We start from the raw sequence: 19662 nt of genomic DNA on the forward strand, positions 1-19662 counted from the left end.
AATAAGAGAGAGAATTATATAATAAATTAATAAAATAATATAATGAAACAACCACCCACCACCCACCCCGACAACAACACATCATACGAGCCATTTAATGGGCTCCATCCCGCTCTGCTTTCCCCAGGCCACTGGTAGAAGCAGGTCTTCAGTGTCTTCCAGAAGAGTGTTAGTGCGGGCTATTCTAATTTCTGGGGAAATGATGTTCCAGAGAGAGGGAGCCACCATAGAGAAGGCCCATGTTCTGAGTCCCACCAGGTCTTGCAGGTCCCATCCCCACTAGGGGATGGGACCTGCAACATTCCTTGACTCCCCCCACTCTGGTGGGTCAGGTTGATGTGACCAGCATAAATGGTCAGTTGAAAACCAAACCGACCTGATCCCCTTTTTGATAGAATGACCATATTAGTCAGGCATGTGAAATGTAGCAGATGTGCTGTACCTTGATTTCAGCAAAGCATTTGACAAACTTTCACTGCAATTCTAGTAGAGAAGATGGCAAGATGAGGCCTGGACTAGGCTACTATTAGAAAAATACAAAGATGGTTGAATATCTGTGCCAAAGGGTATACATTAATAGCCTACATCAAGCTGGAGGGAAGTACAATTGAATTGCAACAGGGCTCCATGCTTGTCCAATGTATGTATAAATAAATACAGTGCTATGGGAATGCAGAAATGGAATGCTGATGTCAGAATGACATAGATACTGCAGATGGAAGAATCCTAATCATATCCAAAATGAGGAAAAATAATAAGTTTTTTTCCCTTTAAGAATGTATTTATTTCTATCACATTAACTTTTGGTGTTTTATTCTTTTTATTTTGTCATTATTTTAAAAGCAATAAAAATACGCACACAAAAAGCATTGCTATGTACTTCACAGGAATATTGAAACAGACTGGATGACTACTTATTATACATGAAGTAGAAATGGATTCCTGCACTAGATGTTGAAATCCATTCAACAACCACAAGTGAACCATCAACTGGGCTATTAATTGAAATGGCTGCTAAGTGAATTATGATTTTACTTCAGTTTTCCTTTCCTTTGCTTTATACGTAGATCTGCAAAGGTTGTAAAATGAGGATTATAAAGACACTTTTTTCATCACCAGTCACTAAACGAGGACAACCTGTACTTGGTCACCAAGTCCCTTCCAAGCCTTAGATTTTTCTGATTCTATGATCCTCAAACCTTGAATTTTATGCTCGATCTGCCACTGTGGAAATGTTTCTCTTCTGAAAAATTAATGGCAAACATCTTATTCAAGAACAGCTGCATTGACCTGCCAACCTTAGCCGAGTGACTCAACAACTGCCTTTCAAGCTGAAAAGAAAAAGAAAACCAAGCAAACCTAATTCATTTTCCTTAAAATATAAGGCAAAATGCAAACAAACAATATATGCTGAGAATAGAGATGGACTCCTATTATTTTTTCCTCATTTTGGATATGATTAGGAATCTTCCATCTGTAATATTTGTGCCATTCTGGTAACAGCATTGCATTTCTGTGTTCCCATAATACTGCCCTTCTTGAACAGCTAAGATAATCATAATTCCATTTCAGAAAACTGCTGATCAAACTGCAGAATTCAATGTTATAATTTTTAAGTTTTGAGTTCCAAGAGTTTAGGGGCAGGCTAATTCTTCAGTAACAAGAACCATCATTGTCTTGTCCTATTTCACATAGCCTGAATTCAGATCTCTCTGGGTAGATTTCACAGGCAGCTCTACTGTGGTATTTCTACTTTTTAATCCCTCTGTTCAGTTTTATGACACCCTGCCAAGCTTGATTTCCCTGCTTACACACATCATTCTTACTTTGGCAAGCCTTCCCATCTCTGGAATCAAGCAAGCTGTTATTCCCTGACCCCTGCCACAAATATAGATGCTACATGGTCACATGTAATCACCACAGCCTTCACTGAAATTTATATCAGGAAAACTCACATGTTGAAGGCTAAGCAGCTTTGCCCCCATACTGACACTTCACACTTTTTGCAAAATGACTAAGCAAATATTTATACCAAATATTGAAAATACTGGGGTACTAGCACTTTTTTCCCCTCCTTTCTATATGGGGCAGAAGGAAGAGGATTATTTGTTACCCCATTAGCTACTGAAGTTCAGGAAGGGAACACTAAATGATGGTTTTGCACATTCCTTTTTATTGGCTAGAGGAAGCATTGATTAACTCTTGATGTTATCTGCAGTTCTCAGAATTTACATAGAACTTCAATTCACCAGAAGCAAAAACTTCAAACTGCTTTGGATGGGGAAAAAAAGTATACCATGTGAGAACCTGCCCTAAATATTTGGCACATACAGGTGATCCAAATAAATATAATAAATATGGTAGTAGTAGCTTAATCTCACTAGAGTGTTGTTGAAAAAAACTTACATTGATTAATGATTTCTAGGTAAGCATTCATATTTGGATTTTGGCTGATTTTCTGTTAAAACACTATTTAGTTCTAGAAGAAGCTATAAAAGGTCACATTTCTCCCAGGAACTAAGGAATTCTAAATATGTTTTAAAGCATTTCCATAGCTGGTCCTGGGCATTTCAGGAATTGTATTTCTGTGACGCTGCAGTACTCTTGGCACATTTCCTTGCATTCTTCACTCATCCCTCCCAGGAATAATCCCCATAACAATGAGGCAGTAGAGCAGGATTTAGGGAGACAGCTGCCATGTATATATACACATTACATTTATCTTTAAACCAAATATTGGAATTCGATCTTTTTCTAAAATATACCCATCAAATAAACACTATCTCATTTAACTTTTGAGTCTTTGAATGGCCAGGTCACTTTTTCTTTAGTCTGTCATCCATTTATGCATGCCATATGATAGAATAACCTTGCCCTGGAATCACTTTCATTCAGAATATTGTACAATTAAAATGCATCTGTAATTATTATTACTATACCCTGCCTGGAGCATATCATGAAACTATCACTCATCTACTAATTTATATCATCTAGATCATGGGTGTCAAACTCATTGCATCACATTGTCGGCACATGATGTTTTACAACATTGTTCCCATTAGCAGAGCTGGGGTGGGCATGGCCTATGTATGATGCATCTGGCCCTTGGGCTGCCAGTTTGACACCCCTGATCTAGATGATACAAATTTAGTCTTTTTAATCAGAATGAGACCATTCCCATATATCTATTCCCCAGTCCACAAGTTCACACCACCTTAACTCATCCTTTTTCCTTCTCCTAGATTCACCAACAAACAACACACTTATTTTTTTACTTTTTTTTCAGTCTTTCATATATGTTCTTTCCCATTTCATTTTCTTACTTTCCAAGTTGCAAACTTTAAACAATTATGGTTTTTAAAAAGACTTTTCTACATAATGGATGGGCCAGTTTGGAGACATAAAAACAAAGACCTCCTTTGGACTTTAAAACAACCAAGGAATGCTACATTATTTAATATACCAATTTAAACTATTTACACTTCGCTTCTCTTATTCAATCTCAAATGGTATAACAAAGAATCTGTCCCAGTGCCATTCCCTGCTTTTGTATCTAACCCTGTCCATCACGTTCACTGAGGTAACCTGAGGAGAATCCCATTGTGGGACTGAATCTTTTCTGCACCACTTCTTTCTCAGTGGAAGAACTCACTACTTTGTTCACTTTTTAAAGACTTGAAACGCACGTCTTCCTAAATATTTTCATTCATTTTTAATATCCTGATTTTTAACATCACTTTAAGATTTTATCTTTAAGTTGCAAATCACTGGGGTATTTCAGAAGTCAGTAGTATATATAATCTAATAAAAGAAATAAAGTGTAAAAGGCAAGGTGATTTAGTTCTCTTTTATTGAGCTATAGCAACTGTGAATATCTATACTATGGAAGGTCTTGTCCCCAAACATCTTGTTATCATAATGGTACCTCAGAGATTAAATAAATAGTGTAGCCCCCTACCAAATGTGTAAAAAGGCATACAAGAAACTTGATGCAAGAATGAATTCCAGTAGCTGAATGGTGGTGTTAACAGGTAGTTACTAATCATGACATTCCAGAAACTAAGATGGTCCTGCTCCAAACTGTTTTCCAAACAAATATAACTGAGGAGGCTGAAACACAATAGAGTCTTCCTCCCTGCATGTTAGAGATATTAGCAACAGCTCTGACACTGTACACTAACTTTAAAAAAGGCAGCAATATGTCAACTTACTTCAGCTATCCCATGCAGCAGAAAGTTAATGGCTCTTGATAAAGAGTATTAATTTTAAGGAAAGTGGTGGCTTAAAAACAGGAAAGTAACTTAAATATAGATATATAATGATGTATTTTGATTAAAATTTCATGGAAAGATATTTTTTGTTAGGCTTCAGTTGATAGGAAACAAGTTCATCTTTTTCAAAGGGTAAAAACTGAAAACGAGTCATTTGTGCTACTGCATTTATAAAAACTTGGGAACTATTTCCAAATAATATATCTTGCATATTATTTTAATGAAAATAACAGGTGCCAGGATGCAGATGGTAGAAATATTCCCCTTCTTCAGACTCCTATCTTGAAATGCTACCATTCAGGTGTGGAAGACATGAGTCAGCTTCTGCAAAATCTTTTATTGCATAGATCAGTTATAGAAGCTGTAATAAGTCTGACCTCTTTTATCCACTGCAAGCTCTTTCGCATACAATATAATCTACTTGATCTGCATTGTTTGTTTTTGGTACCTGAGAACTAGATAGTTGCTTCTTTTGTTCCCAAGTTAAGCTGGGTTTCTTGTCACTCATGAAAATACCTACTGGAAATGAAATAAAATAAAATGTGTATACTTTAAAAATGTATACAGTTTTTGTGGACACAGATAATCCTGAACAATGAAAATTGTTTGCAACAACTTCTTGCAAATTATGACAGTTTTCTCCTAATTAAATAAAATTCTAATAGGATTCATTTTCCCATTGTTATCTCTCTGTTGAATACCTTGGCAGTCATTCAACAGTGTACTTCTTCGTTCATCCCACCTTAGCATTAATGAGGCAAGTAAACAATTTCATCCATTCAAAAGTTATTAGATGCTTGTAATTAAATTCATTCCTAGGCCTCAATAAATGCACCATATGATAATCAGCAGCATATATTCTTTTGCTGGTAATCCTATCTCAGCCTTTCCCAATCTGATGCCCTCTAACTACGGCATCATGATAACATCCAACAGTGGGAAATCTAGTTAACGTAATCCTAAATCTTCTGGGAAGGCATCAAGTTCCATTCACTTCAAAACTTAACTTCTACAAGTGAAACAATGGCTGGATTCACTGTTCAGCCTAAGGTATAATATAATTTGTTTAGCTTTGGTTCATGATATTAGTAGAATCTAGCCAATTGTTCTTTAGTCAGGAAATATTGACTATATAAACCAGAGCTTAATGAGATATTTGATAATCCAGTCAATCAAAATTGCTTTGGATAGATCCCAGAACTGCACACAGTACATAACTGAACTTTGGAATCCTCTACCTAAGATATAGTGTTGGTCCCATCAAACTTAAATGCCTTTTAAAAGAAAACAAGCCCAATTAATAAAGGCATTAATGACAACCAATAATGAAAGCTGTATCTACTCTCCAGAATAATAGGACCTATATCTTTAAGTACTAATGGCAAGGGACCATTATTGGAAAACTGTTATTACTTTTAAATCATGCTTGTGAGCTTCCTGCTGCTATTTCGTTCTAGAAATAGGTTTTAGACTAAATGGATTGTTCTTCTTTTATATGAAAATATCTCATGTGTGCAACTAGTTTTCCTCACTGCAAATTAATTTAGTGAAAGAGATATCAGGAATCCTGGAAATAAATCTCACTGTCAAGTGTAGATTCTATAACCACCAAATATTTTCTATACCCTATAATTCTGAAATAAAAAAATTGGGTTATGGAATTGAAAAGAGGAATGGAAGACTAAAGAATGGAATTTTGTGGAAATTGGCTTCTTTATGTCCATGTTATATTTGATATTAAGTGCAGCATGGAGAAATTCTTTAGCTTTTGTAATAGTAATCATGAAGAGTCTGCAATCTTAATGGGAGATTAAGAGATTCTTTAAAAGCTCAGCTTGCAAAGAATAATTATAATCATATGCCTCATGAAGAACACAACCTTTGCAAAACTGAATTTTAGCAAGGAAAACAAAGCTGTTTGTATGGAATTCTGAGATTGTATAGACAGTTGATGAAATTATATTGCCTTTTACTCCACAAAATAAAATGAAGGATGCACCTACATCAGCATTTTTTTGACAGCTGAAAAAACAAAGGCCTTCAATCACAACCTTACTGAAGAAAGGGAATACTATAGAATACAACAAAAGAAAAAGACATGATACTATAATTTACTACTTATTCACTTGGTAAAGTAACATTTATAGAAAGAAAAATATATATGTAGCTGCAGCAGCATGACTAAGCCTGTGAGGTAAGAAACTGGAAGTCTCAAATTCCTCTTCCAGATGCCTTCAGTGTCTATTCATTTTAGTTTTAGCCTCCTGTCTTGGTGCAATGGCTTGAAAGTCCTTGCTGCTACTGCCGGTCTCCAGGGAATAATTTATATGGAATCTTACTAAAGTATGAAAAACAGAAGGGGCTTTTGCAACCTGTATCATTTCTCTGGGAAATTCAAATGGAAAAAATAGAAAGAAATTAAATAAATTCTATAGTTGGCCTCATGGCACAGAGATGCATAGCTGGGGGAGGGGGGAATCCTCCACAAAATCCTCTAGCTCCAGGAGCTAGACCAAACTCATAAGAACTAAATAGAATCTATGTAGCAACCATAATATTGCAATTATCTCTTTTTAAAATAGCAACGGTACAGTAGAAAAAATATTCCTGGACAATGCAATGTTATTTGAAAAGCAAGAATATGTCACTGCACCTGGGAGAAAAACATTGTCAAAACTCATTTTGATCAGTAAGAACTTGGCAGAGTTCCAGTAGTTAGGAACTAATTTTCCACAGATTTTTTAAATTCTATCACAATAAATGGCTGACTGTGTATTCCAAATTTTCTTAAATAATTATGCTGACTTCATAATCACCATCCTTCCAACTCGTCCCAGGCAGAATCAAGTCATCTATCTCCTGTTGCCTCTTACTAGGGCTTTTTCGAAGTCTACAGCCCTGATTACGAAGCTTGCTTATAACTGGATGGCCCGTTTCTCTACTTGAAAAAAGTAAACATGCAACGCTGAACTCTTATTTTTCCATCTCTGAAAATGCTATAGAATAGATTATTCACTATTCCTAATGTTTCAGCAGAACTTTAAAGCCTGAAAGCTTTAAAGAAGAGGGACTGAACTCCACTCTGCAGATTCTTTACAATAACCTTTTTTGTAATGGGGGGGGGGATAGCTGGGATGTAGGTGAGAGTGGAATTGTTCACAGGATGCTGGAATACAAATAATATGTAGCTAAGTATGAGTGCCCAGGTTCAACCTCTATTGCTGCCAAGGAAAAAGACATCAAGTAGACACTTTCATGTAAAGAAGCTGTACTAATTCAAATGCCCATCCAGATCTCTATGACCGCATAATGTTGACTGGATTTGGCAGTCAACAAATATTTCCAGCTAAGTTGCAACATAACTCAAATCCCTAAAAAAAAATTTTTTTTCATTTTGCAACTGACAAGCTTTATGAAGCTCTTGAATTCCATATTTGAAGTATTTTTTTTCCAGCATCAACCACCATGTTAAAGTGAATGCTGGCTTGATTTAACAGGGATGACCCAGATGAGGGCTATATCAGTATCTCACTTTTCTTTGGCAGGGAAAGTCTAGGCACATTAAGCACCAGACTGCTTAGATTTTGAATATATTTTATTCTCTTTTCTGGGAAAGTATTTTGGTTATTCCAATAGAGTCCCAATGAGGATGGTGGTATAGAAATACCTTCACAATCACCAACCAGTCTTTTCAGCCTGTTTTTAAGTTTATAATTAATAACCCCTTTCCTCACTCAGTCACTGGTTAGACCCTAAAAAATACATGGTGGCAAAATTGATAACATACCTCCATAAATTTGTAGTAATGGAAAAGTGATCGTGGTAAACCAGGCAGATCATCCTTTCAGAAACATTCTGTTTTGTTTTTGTAAAGGAAGTTTCCCCTGTTCTGTCATGTCCGACTCTAGGGGTCAGTGCTCTTCTCCATTTCTTAGCCAGCATTGTCCAAAGAAGCTTCCATGGTCATATGGCTGGCATACCTATATGCCAAGGTACATGGAGCACTGTGGTACCTGTTTATCTACTTGCATTTGCATGCTTTCAAACTGCTAGGTTGGCAGGAGCTGGGGAAAGAACGGGAGCTCACCCTGTTATGGGGTACTTGGGTCTCGAACTGCCAATTTTCTGGTCGACAGCCCAGCATTTTAACTGCAAGGCCACTGTGTTTCTTTTCTGTTTTCATAAATGGCCAGCACACAATGTGTACTGAAAATATGTATTGGTGGGGAGTTTTCTTTTGGGGTTGAGGGAAAGGGAGAGGGGTTTTTTGCTGCTTCAAGCCAGGTAGTGGCTTAAGTAGAGTACCAATTGAATGTATTTTTCTCTAAATTCCTGACCTAGAGGGGGCAGCATAAATTAGCTCATTGTATTTTACTGTTCTGGAGTGAGCAGTTGGAGGAATTTAGGGATAGAAGCAATGCTGTGAGGAAATGCTATACAATGTTACAGTCAAGAGCAAGACAAATAAGAATGGGGTGGACATAATTGCAGGCATTTACACTAGGTGGAGCCAGAGCAATCTTCAAAGTTGAAAGCTGCACATCTCAACAGAAAACTTATCTCCAAAAGGATCCCATTTCACAGAAATGTGAATGAAGACTAAAAGGCAGATTGTACATATATAAAGCAGAACATGGTGGATCTAATGTCCACACACACAACTTCAAAATATCTTCATTTGTGCTGCAATAAGAAGTCTTTATCAACTGTAATTACATTCTACTCCCAGACTTTTCAAATATCTTTAAAATGCAGCAGTTTGGTATTCTAATAAAATAGCAAAATATGTGTTTTGATGGTTATGTTATTATAGGACCACCAGATATAAAATAGCATAGTATACTTATTTAGAATCTCCATACTGACACAATTACTGGGAATATAACATTTTTTGTAACCATCCACACTTTCTGCTTCCTCTCCCATTTATCACTTTTCCTTTTTTATTCTTCAAGTTACAATTCTAGCATACAAATATAGGATAAAGTCCATTGAAATAGGCAGAATTACAGTACTGATAAATGAACCTACATAAGCTTTCTCTACATATCTTTTATGTCTCCCAAAAATATACATTCTGGCATACCACACTCTCTAACTCTAATCCAGTTACTCTTTCTACCTTCTCTTATAGAAATTGTGGATGAGGGAAGAAAACAAATAGAACTAAAAAGCATTAAAAAATACAAAGGAAACATAAAGCATGGGGGAAAAGAAAAGAAAATGATGGGAAAATAAAGGGAAAAGGCATAGTAAATGGAAGTAAAATTAAACTAATACCAATAGCTTTTCATTTATCTTCAAAACCAAAAGGCGGCAGAAAAGTTTAAAGTCACAAAATAACATACTGTCAATTCTCTCTAACTTGCCCTCAGATTATTATCTTCAGGCTTCTTCTCTTTTCCACAGATTTCACAGGTTCTCTGGTTTTCAAGGAAGAATTGAGCAAACAATGTGATTCACTAGGAACATCTTTAAAGAATATTCCAGAAAGACAATAACAGCTGTATTCAATCAATTTAGGGAACCAATTACAGTACAACTAAAGTAAAAAGCAGAATGTCTTTTTAGTTGAGTAAGTTGATCTTACTTTACAATAGGTACAATAACTATTATTTGGACAAGGAGCCTTAGACTGTTTATATTCTTATGATAGACTTAAACCATGTCTACTGATATTGATACTACAGGGTTGCTACGCACCTGGTAATTCATATTAGACAATTGGGAAAGTCACACTTTCCTTGATCAACTACAAAACAACATCTAGATTTATGTCCAATTTTCTCTTCCATCTAATCACTTTGTTTCCAGGTTGGGGGGAAGAAATAAAAATTGTGACCCAAATGGGGTTAAAGCCATGGCAATATGGAGGGTATTAGCAGCTTTGCCTCCTTCTGCCTCCATTTTGTTACCTAGATGGATAAAAAGAAAAAAAAGGAAAGGAATTGATGCTCTAGCTTCATGTCTCCATGTCAATAGCTGGAAAGGGGATTCATTTCATTTTAAACTCCATTCCAAGTTCACAAGATACAAGCTAGCTGAGTTAAAAGAAAACCTAACAATCCAAATATTTTGATTTTAATTGGGGACTCAATTCTAAATTGAGTCTTTTGGAAATTTGCACCTCAAAAGTGCATTTGGTCTCTTTTTTCCTTGAATCTGAGTAAGCAACATGGTTAAGTGAAGCATAAGCACATGAACAGGCCAACAGAATACTGCTTCAAACTGAGTTTGGTTGCATAAGTGAGTGAAGTATAGTATAAATGATTATTCATAGTGATGCAAGCCTCAAGGGAAAAAAAGATTTCAATATTCCACATAATCCCTTAAAACTGGGTTCAGAAAAACCTTAGTTATACTTGTGAGTCTTGCAAACATAACCATTATCCAGCACTATTCAGAACAATAATACAAAATGAATTTCCACTTTTTGACCTTAAGTGATAAATTCCAGAAAAGAGAATTCCCAGCCTGGCTCCAGAAAGAGAAAGGAAGCCAATATTATCCCGTTTGAGTTGGCCTTCATTGTATGTCAGTACATTTACCAGAACCTCATAGCTGACTAAACTCCCATCCAAATACAATTGCAAATTTTAAAATGGATCACTCACGATGGCTGAAGATAGTGCATATCATGACTTTCTTGTCCAATCACAATCATTCTCTAACAAGAGAAGTAAGTTATTCATTTTAAAGTCTGACCCAGCAGAATCATGAAAGGACTTAGTCCTACCATGTTTTAGCTTTTCCCCTTGGATTAATTACATCTCTGATGAAATTGCATGTGCCCAAGCCCACAAAAGAGCTAGTTGTACCAGATTAAGATTCAAAGAAACGAGAGACATCACTGCATCAGGGAAGAGCTGCATGGAAGTTGGGAATTCCTCCTGAGTAGTTCTAGATTCTATTTCAGGGCAATTAGCATCAGCTGGATGTAGGTGAATGATAAAAGACTTCCTGTATAAAAGTTTCTATGGTAGCTATGATGAGTCAGGTTCTAGAATAGTATCAGCAATAAGCTTGCCTTATATATTCTTAGCAGTGGCTTGTGTAACTGATTTTTCTGGAAAACTGACCTTTACTATTGCTTAGCTATGATGGGTTGCTTATTACTTGGGTTCTGTGTATCATATCTCTGAAACATTCTTTGACCATGTCTTATCCTAATGATTTCTGCTATGAATGAGCTTGGATAATTTTATTGTTCACAAATGTATACAAATAAGTGTGTTAAATTATCTTACTGACCATCACTTGTAGTTCATTCTTGCTGTAAGGGATCTGCTTAATAATATTGCTGTTGAAGGACAGCATTTTAAAAATTGTCTCTCATAAGGTCAAAAGGATTGAAGTATATTTTAAAGCAGTTCTGAATAGTCCTTTAGATTTTGAGAGAAGTAGATTATTTCTCTTTATAAACTGTACAGTATAAGAAAGCAGTGACAGGTATGTGACATGTTTATATAAGTTTACTATTCAAAAATATGCTCAGAGAAAAACTACATCAAAATATCTGACAATCTGTATGCAAAAGGAGGAATAATGAATAAGCAGTCAATCAGAAATCAACTTGGCATTGACTGAATCCTGAATTGCTCAAGTCCAGTGTTACAATTTATAGCATAAAGTGGAAACCTACTGGCTGTCTTGTGACATGTGACAGTCCTTAAGATAATAGTAGACTGCTGCATAAATGGAACCTAACACATAGTAGAAGGCTTATTGTGATATCTAAAAGACATGTCTTTTCTTTCAAAATCCTTATTTACATATTTGAAAGAGAAAATATCAATACAGATAGTCCTTGTTTAATGACTACTGGGGCTGGCGACTTGTTAAATCAAGGGGTTGCTAAATGAAACCATGACTGTGCTCATTTAGCAACTGCCTTGTTTAGCAAGTCTTGCAGTTACAATGGTAAAGAAAAAGTAACTTTGTGGCCAATCCTTGTATTACCACCTTCACAGGTCTGTAAAGCAAAGGAAAGCTGAAGAAAGATAAGCGTAGGCATGGTTTCATTTAGCACACTTCATTTAACAACCAGATTGCTGGTCCCAATTGTGATCGCTAAATGAGAACTACCTATAGTTTGTGTTACCTTGATGTCTTATGTTGAAAAGAAAACATTGTCCTACTATAATAATTCCTATAATCTCCAATGAACATAACCGATAGCTATACCAACTGTAATGGGACATGTAGTGTAATATACTAGATAACTTGGTAAGCACTAGTTTGAAAAGGCTTTTATAAAATCTCAGTTTAATAAATTCATCCTTTGGATGACAATCAACTGTTCTTAGCCTATTGTCACAACGTGTTCAAACAAATTAAAATCCTAGTACAGGAATAGGCAACATTTGAAAGACCAAGCACTGCAATCAAGTTCCCAACCTTTCAGAGAACTGCAAGATTTGTGTCACATCACCAGCAGGGATATAGGTGGTTCTTTCTGTTTTTTGCCCACCTTTTGGCTGGAAGGAAGGTGGGCAGTTTTAAGATTGAAATGGAAATATGAGGTTTTCTGAAGGCAAGCTACTCCCATTCCATTCTTTAAACCCATTCCAAAATCTATTAAATCATCCAGATAATACCACTGAAATGTGTCCATGCACAGCTGAATTTTGTTCGTGGGATCTAGAGTATGGCAACCTATAGACTGATTATGGACACACTTTCAGATGGTTTATTGCTGTCCTAGTATATAATTCAATAGCAATAGCACTTACAGATTGCCCAGGGAGAACTGTAAAATGCTTACAAATAGCACTTTACAGCACACTCTGGGCAGTTTACAATGTTAGCCTATTTCATCCAACAATCTGGGTCCTCATTTTACTGACCTTGGAAGGATGGAAGACTGAGTCAATCTTAAGCGCTGTCAGGATTGAACTCCAGGCGATGGACAGAGTTTGCCTGCAATACTGCACTCTAACCATTGTGCCACCAGGACTCCCCAGGCCATACAATTATTTGTTTATTAAATTTCTGTGCCACACATCTTGTCTGGAGGTGACTTGGGTAACTTCCTTTATCTTCAGCTCCCTTTTACTTCAGCTTCTGTCATCCCTTCCAGTTTCCATATGCAGAGATGGAAGCTTATAATAGTTTCAGACTGAAACTGATCCAGCCAGTCTGCATAATATTATGTTTTATTGCATTCCTTCCTTCTCCCCCACTACCAACCACAAGAATACAGAAGATCAAAATACTGGCACACTTTTATGATGTCTGCAATTCCAATTAGGCCAACATAAAGCAAGAAGCAAAGCCCTAGTTGAGGTTGACAGACAGTACTGAAACCCATTGGTTCAGTCCTTTATAAATTACAGAATTTCTTATTTATTTGTTATCTTGAAATTTTCAAGAAGCAGTTCCACAAATTCACCTCTCATTTTGGGGCATCACAATGCTGCAAAGTTTGAGGAGTTTTAAAAAGAAAAACACTTTTTCTTCTTTCCAGGGAAAATAGCATTCCATTTTTTGTCATAGTATCTATTTACATACTATATCTGCATGAAATTTATTCTATTTTCTTTTTAAACAACTAGTATTTTATATACTGTGATTAACATAATATGTTCAGCATATCACAACTGAAATTTCCTTGTGTTTTTCTGAATGCTAACAATGCTACACTTGCAACTTTCCAATTCCCAGGAAATATAAAACATGGCAGTGAAATTCACTAAACAGCATTCTATACAATTTTACACTATCTGATAAACTTATTGTGGCCTTTGTTCCTTCTGATGCCTTTAATGCTGTCTGCTTTTTATTGGATTCTTTTAAATTTCTGTTACTCAGATGTCTTTTCTTATTGTAAACCCCTGTGTAATCACAGGATGAAGAGCAGTATATACATTTCATAGTGTTAATGTTAAAATTATGCATATACTTGTTCTGGGAGTATAATGCTTTCTTAGATAAGACACTTTTTAAATCTCACCTATATTTAATCCTATCAGAAGAGATTAACACCTCTGGCTGATCTGCTCACCAAGTGCTACATTTCAACAAGTTATATACTGGGTGCATCTTGTTCAAATGCATCCTTATAATAATAAAAAAATCCATATTTTTGTTGGCTGTAAATATAACTGTAAAAAGACTACAACTGTTCTTAAAAACAGACTAGAATTAACATTTTTTTAAAAATATGATGGACATGTACATCAAAAACTTAGAGATGCTGAGCATGAGACACCACTGAAAAATATTTTTGTATGTCCTCATCAGTGGTGTTTTTATTTAAAAAAAACATAACCTGGGATCATACAAACCCAACAGAAATATTTAAAAAGACAAAGTTACAAGTATGTTTTGGGGTAGGCCTAGAGATTTGTGATAATTTAATAGATAAATATTCTCATAGGGAGACCATTTAAATGGAAATGGGGATGAACAGATCTTAAATGGGATGGGAGCTGAAGAATTATAGAACAGTGATGGAGAGGGTATATCTGATGTTCTGTTCATCTTGGACAGTAGAAAAAAATATAGTTTTTACATTTTAACTTATTTTGTTCTATTTCTATCTCTAGTTTTCAGCCAATAAAACCCAGAACAGCTGGAGAATAGGATTATTATAAAATGTCTGCAGAAATTTCATTAAGTTTTCAAGATGTAGTAAATAAGGTTCCACAGAATCAACCAAAAATGGGCAAATATAAACACCAAGTAAAATAATTAATGTATAGTTATGACATTTTTGCAAAAGTATCTACAGTAATTACTGACCCATCTGAGCCATGTACCTCAGGGCTAACCCCATAACCGCAGTGCTGACATATCCAGGTACCCCATTTTGTATACGCCACATCTTCATTAGTTTCTCTCTGTCTCATTTCTAGTAGTCTAATATTATGTTCAGCTGTCCAAGGTTTAAAACATGTTCTCTCTCTTTTCAACACAATTTTTGCTGGCAATATTTTTAACACACTTAATCAACCATTTGATTAATAATGTAATATGGGCTGGGGAACAGTTCAACTCCTATTGGCCATTTTGCACTGCTAGAGGCATAGCCCCTACTCCTCTAGATGCTGAGCATTGCCCTTTGTGGTCATTTTCAATTGAGCTGGAGAAGATACCAGATTCTTCAGAGGGACCTTCCATGTAATGTCTGAGAGACATTTTCATTTGACCTCGTTATTGTGTACAGATTCAGTGCTCTTTTGAAAAAGGAATTAGATCTGTGTCAACAAGATTAACAGCGTGTAATCCTATGTTTCACTAAGGGTCAATTTAAACTGCGAAAGACAGATGCTGTCCATTGCATACTGCTGTCTTGTCCTTATTTCCTGTAGGGTAACAGTAGTGTTTTGACCATTCTACGGGTTATTTCTGCATCCTGTCACCTTCCCTTGTATCACTAGCAGAGAATGGAAGTTGCTTGTTTATTCATTGCTCCTTCTTGCTTCACCTGTGCCCATCTTATCCATGTTACTGATCACAGGCACCAGAAGGCCTGAGGTAAGGTGGAAGATAAGAAAAGCCATGATAGTCCTCAAAAGTTTTCTTCTATATCAGCAACCTGTCACTCAGGCAATTGGAAAGATGGCTAAACTTTTCATCCTTGGAATCTTCTACACTTGCCCAACCCTAATTTACCATAGATTAAGAAGAGTGATTAGCAGTGATTCCCTACCTCATCTGTGGAAATGATGCTCAGCGGAAGGGGGAAAGTAGTTAGGGGAATCCAGCAATCATTTTCCTTAACCCAGCCTGCAATAAAAATTTTAATGTTGGCACCACTAATTGCCTCTTTCCTGAGACAGGATAAGGTTCAGGGCAGCACAATTTATGCTGGCATAGTTTTCTGCTGATTCAGGAATAATATCATAATGCAGCCATCTGGTTGTGCCCCGAAACAGTCATTTATGGCTCATTAAAATCTAAAAGAAAAGCAGCAGGAATGCTCTTCTAATTTATAAAACGTTTTTTGCCTGGTTACTTGAAGGAGAATGTTATTGTTACAAGTAAGTCGACAAACTTGCAACAGGACTCGATATGTAACCTATAACTTTTATATTCAAACCAGTTTACTAAATAGGTTAACAAACAGTACTTAGTCTGGTTTTATTAAAAATAATTCACTGTTAATGATAAGAACCTGTCTGAGAAATTCTTTTGGGAACATCTTAAACTCCAAAGTAATAAATAATCCATACAAATATCAATATCACAATAATGTTATATCATATGGTAATAAGATTATAGTTCATAATTTGAGTATATTTTGCAGTTGTACAGATAAGTTATACCAAGTTCATTAAATCATACTCCACAATAAATAAAAATAATCATACCCGCACTTGGTCACTTCTACTGACCCATTTATATTCATTATCCTATTATAACAATGTCTACTGCTAAGATCAACATCTTTTGATAGTCACAGATATCTAACAAACCGAGGATAGAATTGCATAATTTTGGCTAGCAGCTGTCTAAATTTTCACTAAATTAGATGTTACTTTATTAAATTTTACATAGTAACTTGTATTTACTCTCTACACACAGTGAATAGCAGTCAAGGAATTACTAGATAAAATTTAGAACTAGCAATACAACTCTGCAACAGTGCATGTTTAAACATAGGTCCCAATGGGCTCACTGGGGTTTATTTTTGGGCATGGAACTGCAGCCTAAAGATATAATAGGTAAAAATGATGGTGTGAAATGTCAACTTAAAATGTCATTGAATATGATCAAATCAGATTCCCCAACCACTGCACCACTATAGAATATATTTTATTTATACTATGTTGCAAAGGTGATGAACTGAAGGAAGTATATTATTTAACAATGAACGTATATGACCACAAGAAAACTCAGCACTGGGAACTTGTCATGCAAGCTGGATAGTACAATGACTGCCTTGACTGGTACACCTTTAAAATTAAGTATATGCAAATGTAGCACCTGTGACATTTTTGCACTTGTCAATAATTTATACACCTCCCGGTTGCGGGGTGGGGGGTTCAGGCTCTAGTCCAGCCAAATACATTTTTAAAAAGCATTTTAAAAATACCTTTAAATCAGGAGGTTTGCTCCGGGTAACAGGATGGGGAGCTGGGTTTGGATTGGAGACACCCAAATCTGCCGGAGCAGCAGCTGAGTCCCCAAGCTTGGCATCCATGGTTGGCATAAGGAGAGCATCTTCTGTCCCAGCAGAGTCTCCCTCTAACTGCTGCAGCTCATCTGACTTGCACCTCTTCATGCTGGGTGAGACGTCAGCCTCTGGTTCTTGCTTTTCCAAAGCATTGCAGATAACAAACAGGAGAGAAGGGGAAACGGGGGGAGGGCGGGGGGAGCGAAGGACCAAGTCAGATCATCCCAGAAAGCTGAAGTTCGTTTTCACCTGTGATCCGGAGGGAGGTAAGCAGACTACAGGGAGGAGCTGTGAAGAAAAACATGCCCATCCAACTCAATGCGCTGGATGGCAGGACAGGACCCGCTCCCACCACCCAACTTTGACTGCCTGAGTTAAAAACTGCAACTGGGAAAGAGCTGGCCGGCTGGCTAGGGTTTGACTGGGAGGATGATGCGCGGGTAAACAGTATGCATTTGCTAGCGCTCCCCTCCCTTCTTTCACAGGCTACTCACTGCTTAGGAAAACGAAAGAGCGATCTTGATCTGAGCATCCTCAATGGGCGGCAATTCTCTCCTGCCGAGGGCATCTCTTCCTCTTTTCTTTTGACGCGACGGCCAGTCACTGCTTGCTTACTTCCCCCACGCATGCAAAAAGAGAGAGAGTGAGAGAAACCCCACTTTCCGCCGTTCCTGCTGAGGCTGAAGAGCAAATCCCTCAGCCTAACCCACCCATTTAGCTAGCCGGCGGGCTAGCCTGATTGATAGCCAGGACTAGCCAATCCGAGTCGCCGCTCGATCTGGAGAGCAGGAGGAGGATCTAAGGCTCGAGCGCTTTCCAGGTTTGGTTGGCCGGTTGGCTCTCGTCCTCCCCCGCCCGCCGCCCGCCGCCCGCCGCCCTCCCCTTCTCGCTCTCAGGAGCTGTCAATAGGGGAATGGTGCTGCACTGGGCTGCGGCTTTGCGGTGCGGGCGGGAGTTCGCTTCGCAGCGTTGCGGGGACGGGAGGAGGACATTGGCGTGGTCTCCTCGCGTGAACCCTTCCATTGGGTCCCGCGTAGCCTGTTTTGGGGGACGCGTCTGATATCAGTCATGCCAACTCTTTTCTATTGCCATGGGAACTCCTCCCACCAGCAAGCCACTCACTAGGGCAGGTTTTGCTTTGAATTTATTCGCAGCTTCTCCAGCGGGATATATTTCAGCCGTAAACGTTTGGTTGCGTTTCGGTTAGAATTCTGGCTCCGCATTTTCAGGTGTGCGTGTCAGTGTCGGCAGGACGTACAGACTTCGTACTTCCATTAACACACTTCGTTACCAATTCCATTGAAAGGAGGGGAGAGGTGTTTGATGGTCCCGCATATGCATGCAGCAAAAAGAAATCCACCACAGCACCCATCCACCTCAGGCGGCAAATGCTCCTGTGCAAACTTATTTCAAGCATGTTCTTCTGCCATTTATGCAATCGTATTTATTAATCTATGCACTAACATTTCACCACGTGGCATTAATGTATTTGAAGCCTATCATGTGTCACATACTATTGTTTTTTTCCCCTTATTGAAAACTTTATCTTGTAACTTTTAAAAAGCAAGGCAGCAATGTGCATAACATGCTTACATATAAATCACAACTCATGTTGCTGTGTGTTATATGAAATTGGAATTACCATATGGCTTTTAAATGTTACTTGACCTAGAAAATTGGTCTGCTGCTTTTCCCATGTGCAGGTTAGCATCATATTTATGGTGGAGATTTCCCATGGTACCCCAGACCCACACACACCATTTCAATCTCGATCAGTCCCACAAGACTTATTAGCTTTATTTATGGTTGTTTTTAGAAGACCTTCCCAGCATAGGCTCACCAAATGGATTGGTTTACAATTCATTCCTCGGCATCAGGGTAGCATAAGTTGACTGGACATTAATGCCTTAGACCAAAATACTTCAAGGATGCCAGTGGTTCAAGAAGATTAGATCATTGAGTTCTACCCTACCTTACCTAGGGTAGTTTTATCTTAAGAACCATTATCGTAAAAATGACACACACTGTACTAGGTTCATTGAAACTTTATTAAGACTTTCAGGAAAGTCTTTTCAGGAGGGAGGTGAAGAGGAGGGAGAGAGAGGGAGTTATCAGTCCAGTTATTAAATTAAAAGATTTTTTTTTACCCACCCCAGGGATCTTCAAAATCTTAACTGTTAAAGGATTTTTTTTTAAATTAAATTACTAATTCCCGATGATTCGGTGCATATGATTTTCTTTTGAAATTATCCAAGATATATAAAGGAGGCC

The 19662-nt window shown here is 37.3% G+C and overlaps 1 protein-coding gene across 3 annotated transcripts in view; it reads right to left on the bottom strand.

Moving 5' to 3' along the window:
- TMCC2 (transmembrane and coiled-coil domain family 2) overlaps window positions 1-18106 on the bottom strand; it is an 82160-nt gene extending 64054 nt beyond the window's left edge. The window contains exons 1-2 of one of the 3 annotated variants that reach the window (XM_026715555.2): window positions 17886-18106; window positions 17311-17529 (exon numbers count right to left, since the gene is read on the bottom strand). In XM_026715555.2, the coding sequence (XP_026571340.1) occupies window positions 17311-17499 (189 nt within the window). In that variant the 5' untranslated portion in view covers window positions 17500-17529; window positions 17886-18106. Of the gene's footprint in view, window positions 1-17310; window positions 17680-17885 lie in introns of all 3 variants that reach the window. The other 2 variants (XM_026715557.2, XM_026715556.2) reach the window with 2 other exon arrangements.
- Window positions 18107-19662: the final 1556 nt, after the last annotated feature.

Source organism: Pseudonaja textilis, chromosome 3, assembly GCF_049901715.1.
Source record: "Pseudonaja textilis isolate UNSWEBS1 chromosome 3, rPseTex1.2, whole genome shotgun sequence".
Taxonomy (NCBI): Eukaryota; Metazoa; Chordata; class Lepidosauria; order Squamata; family Elapidae; genus Pseudonaja; species Pseudonaja textilis.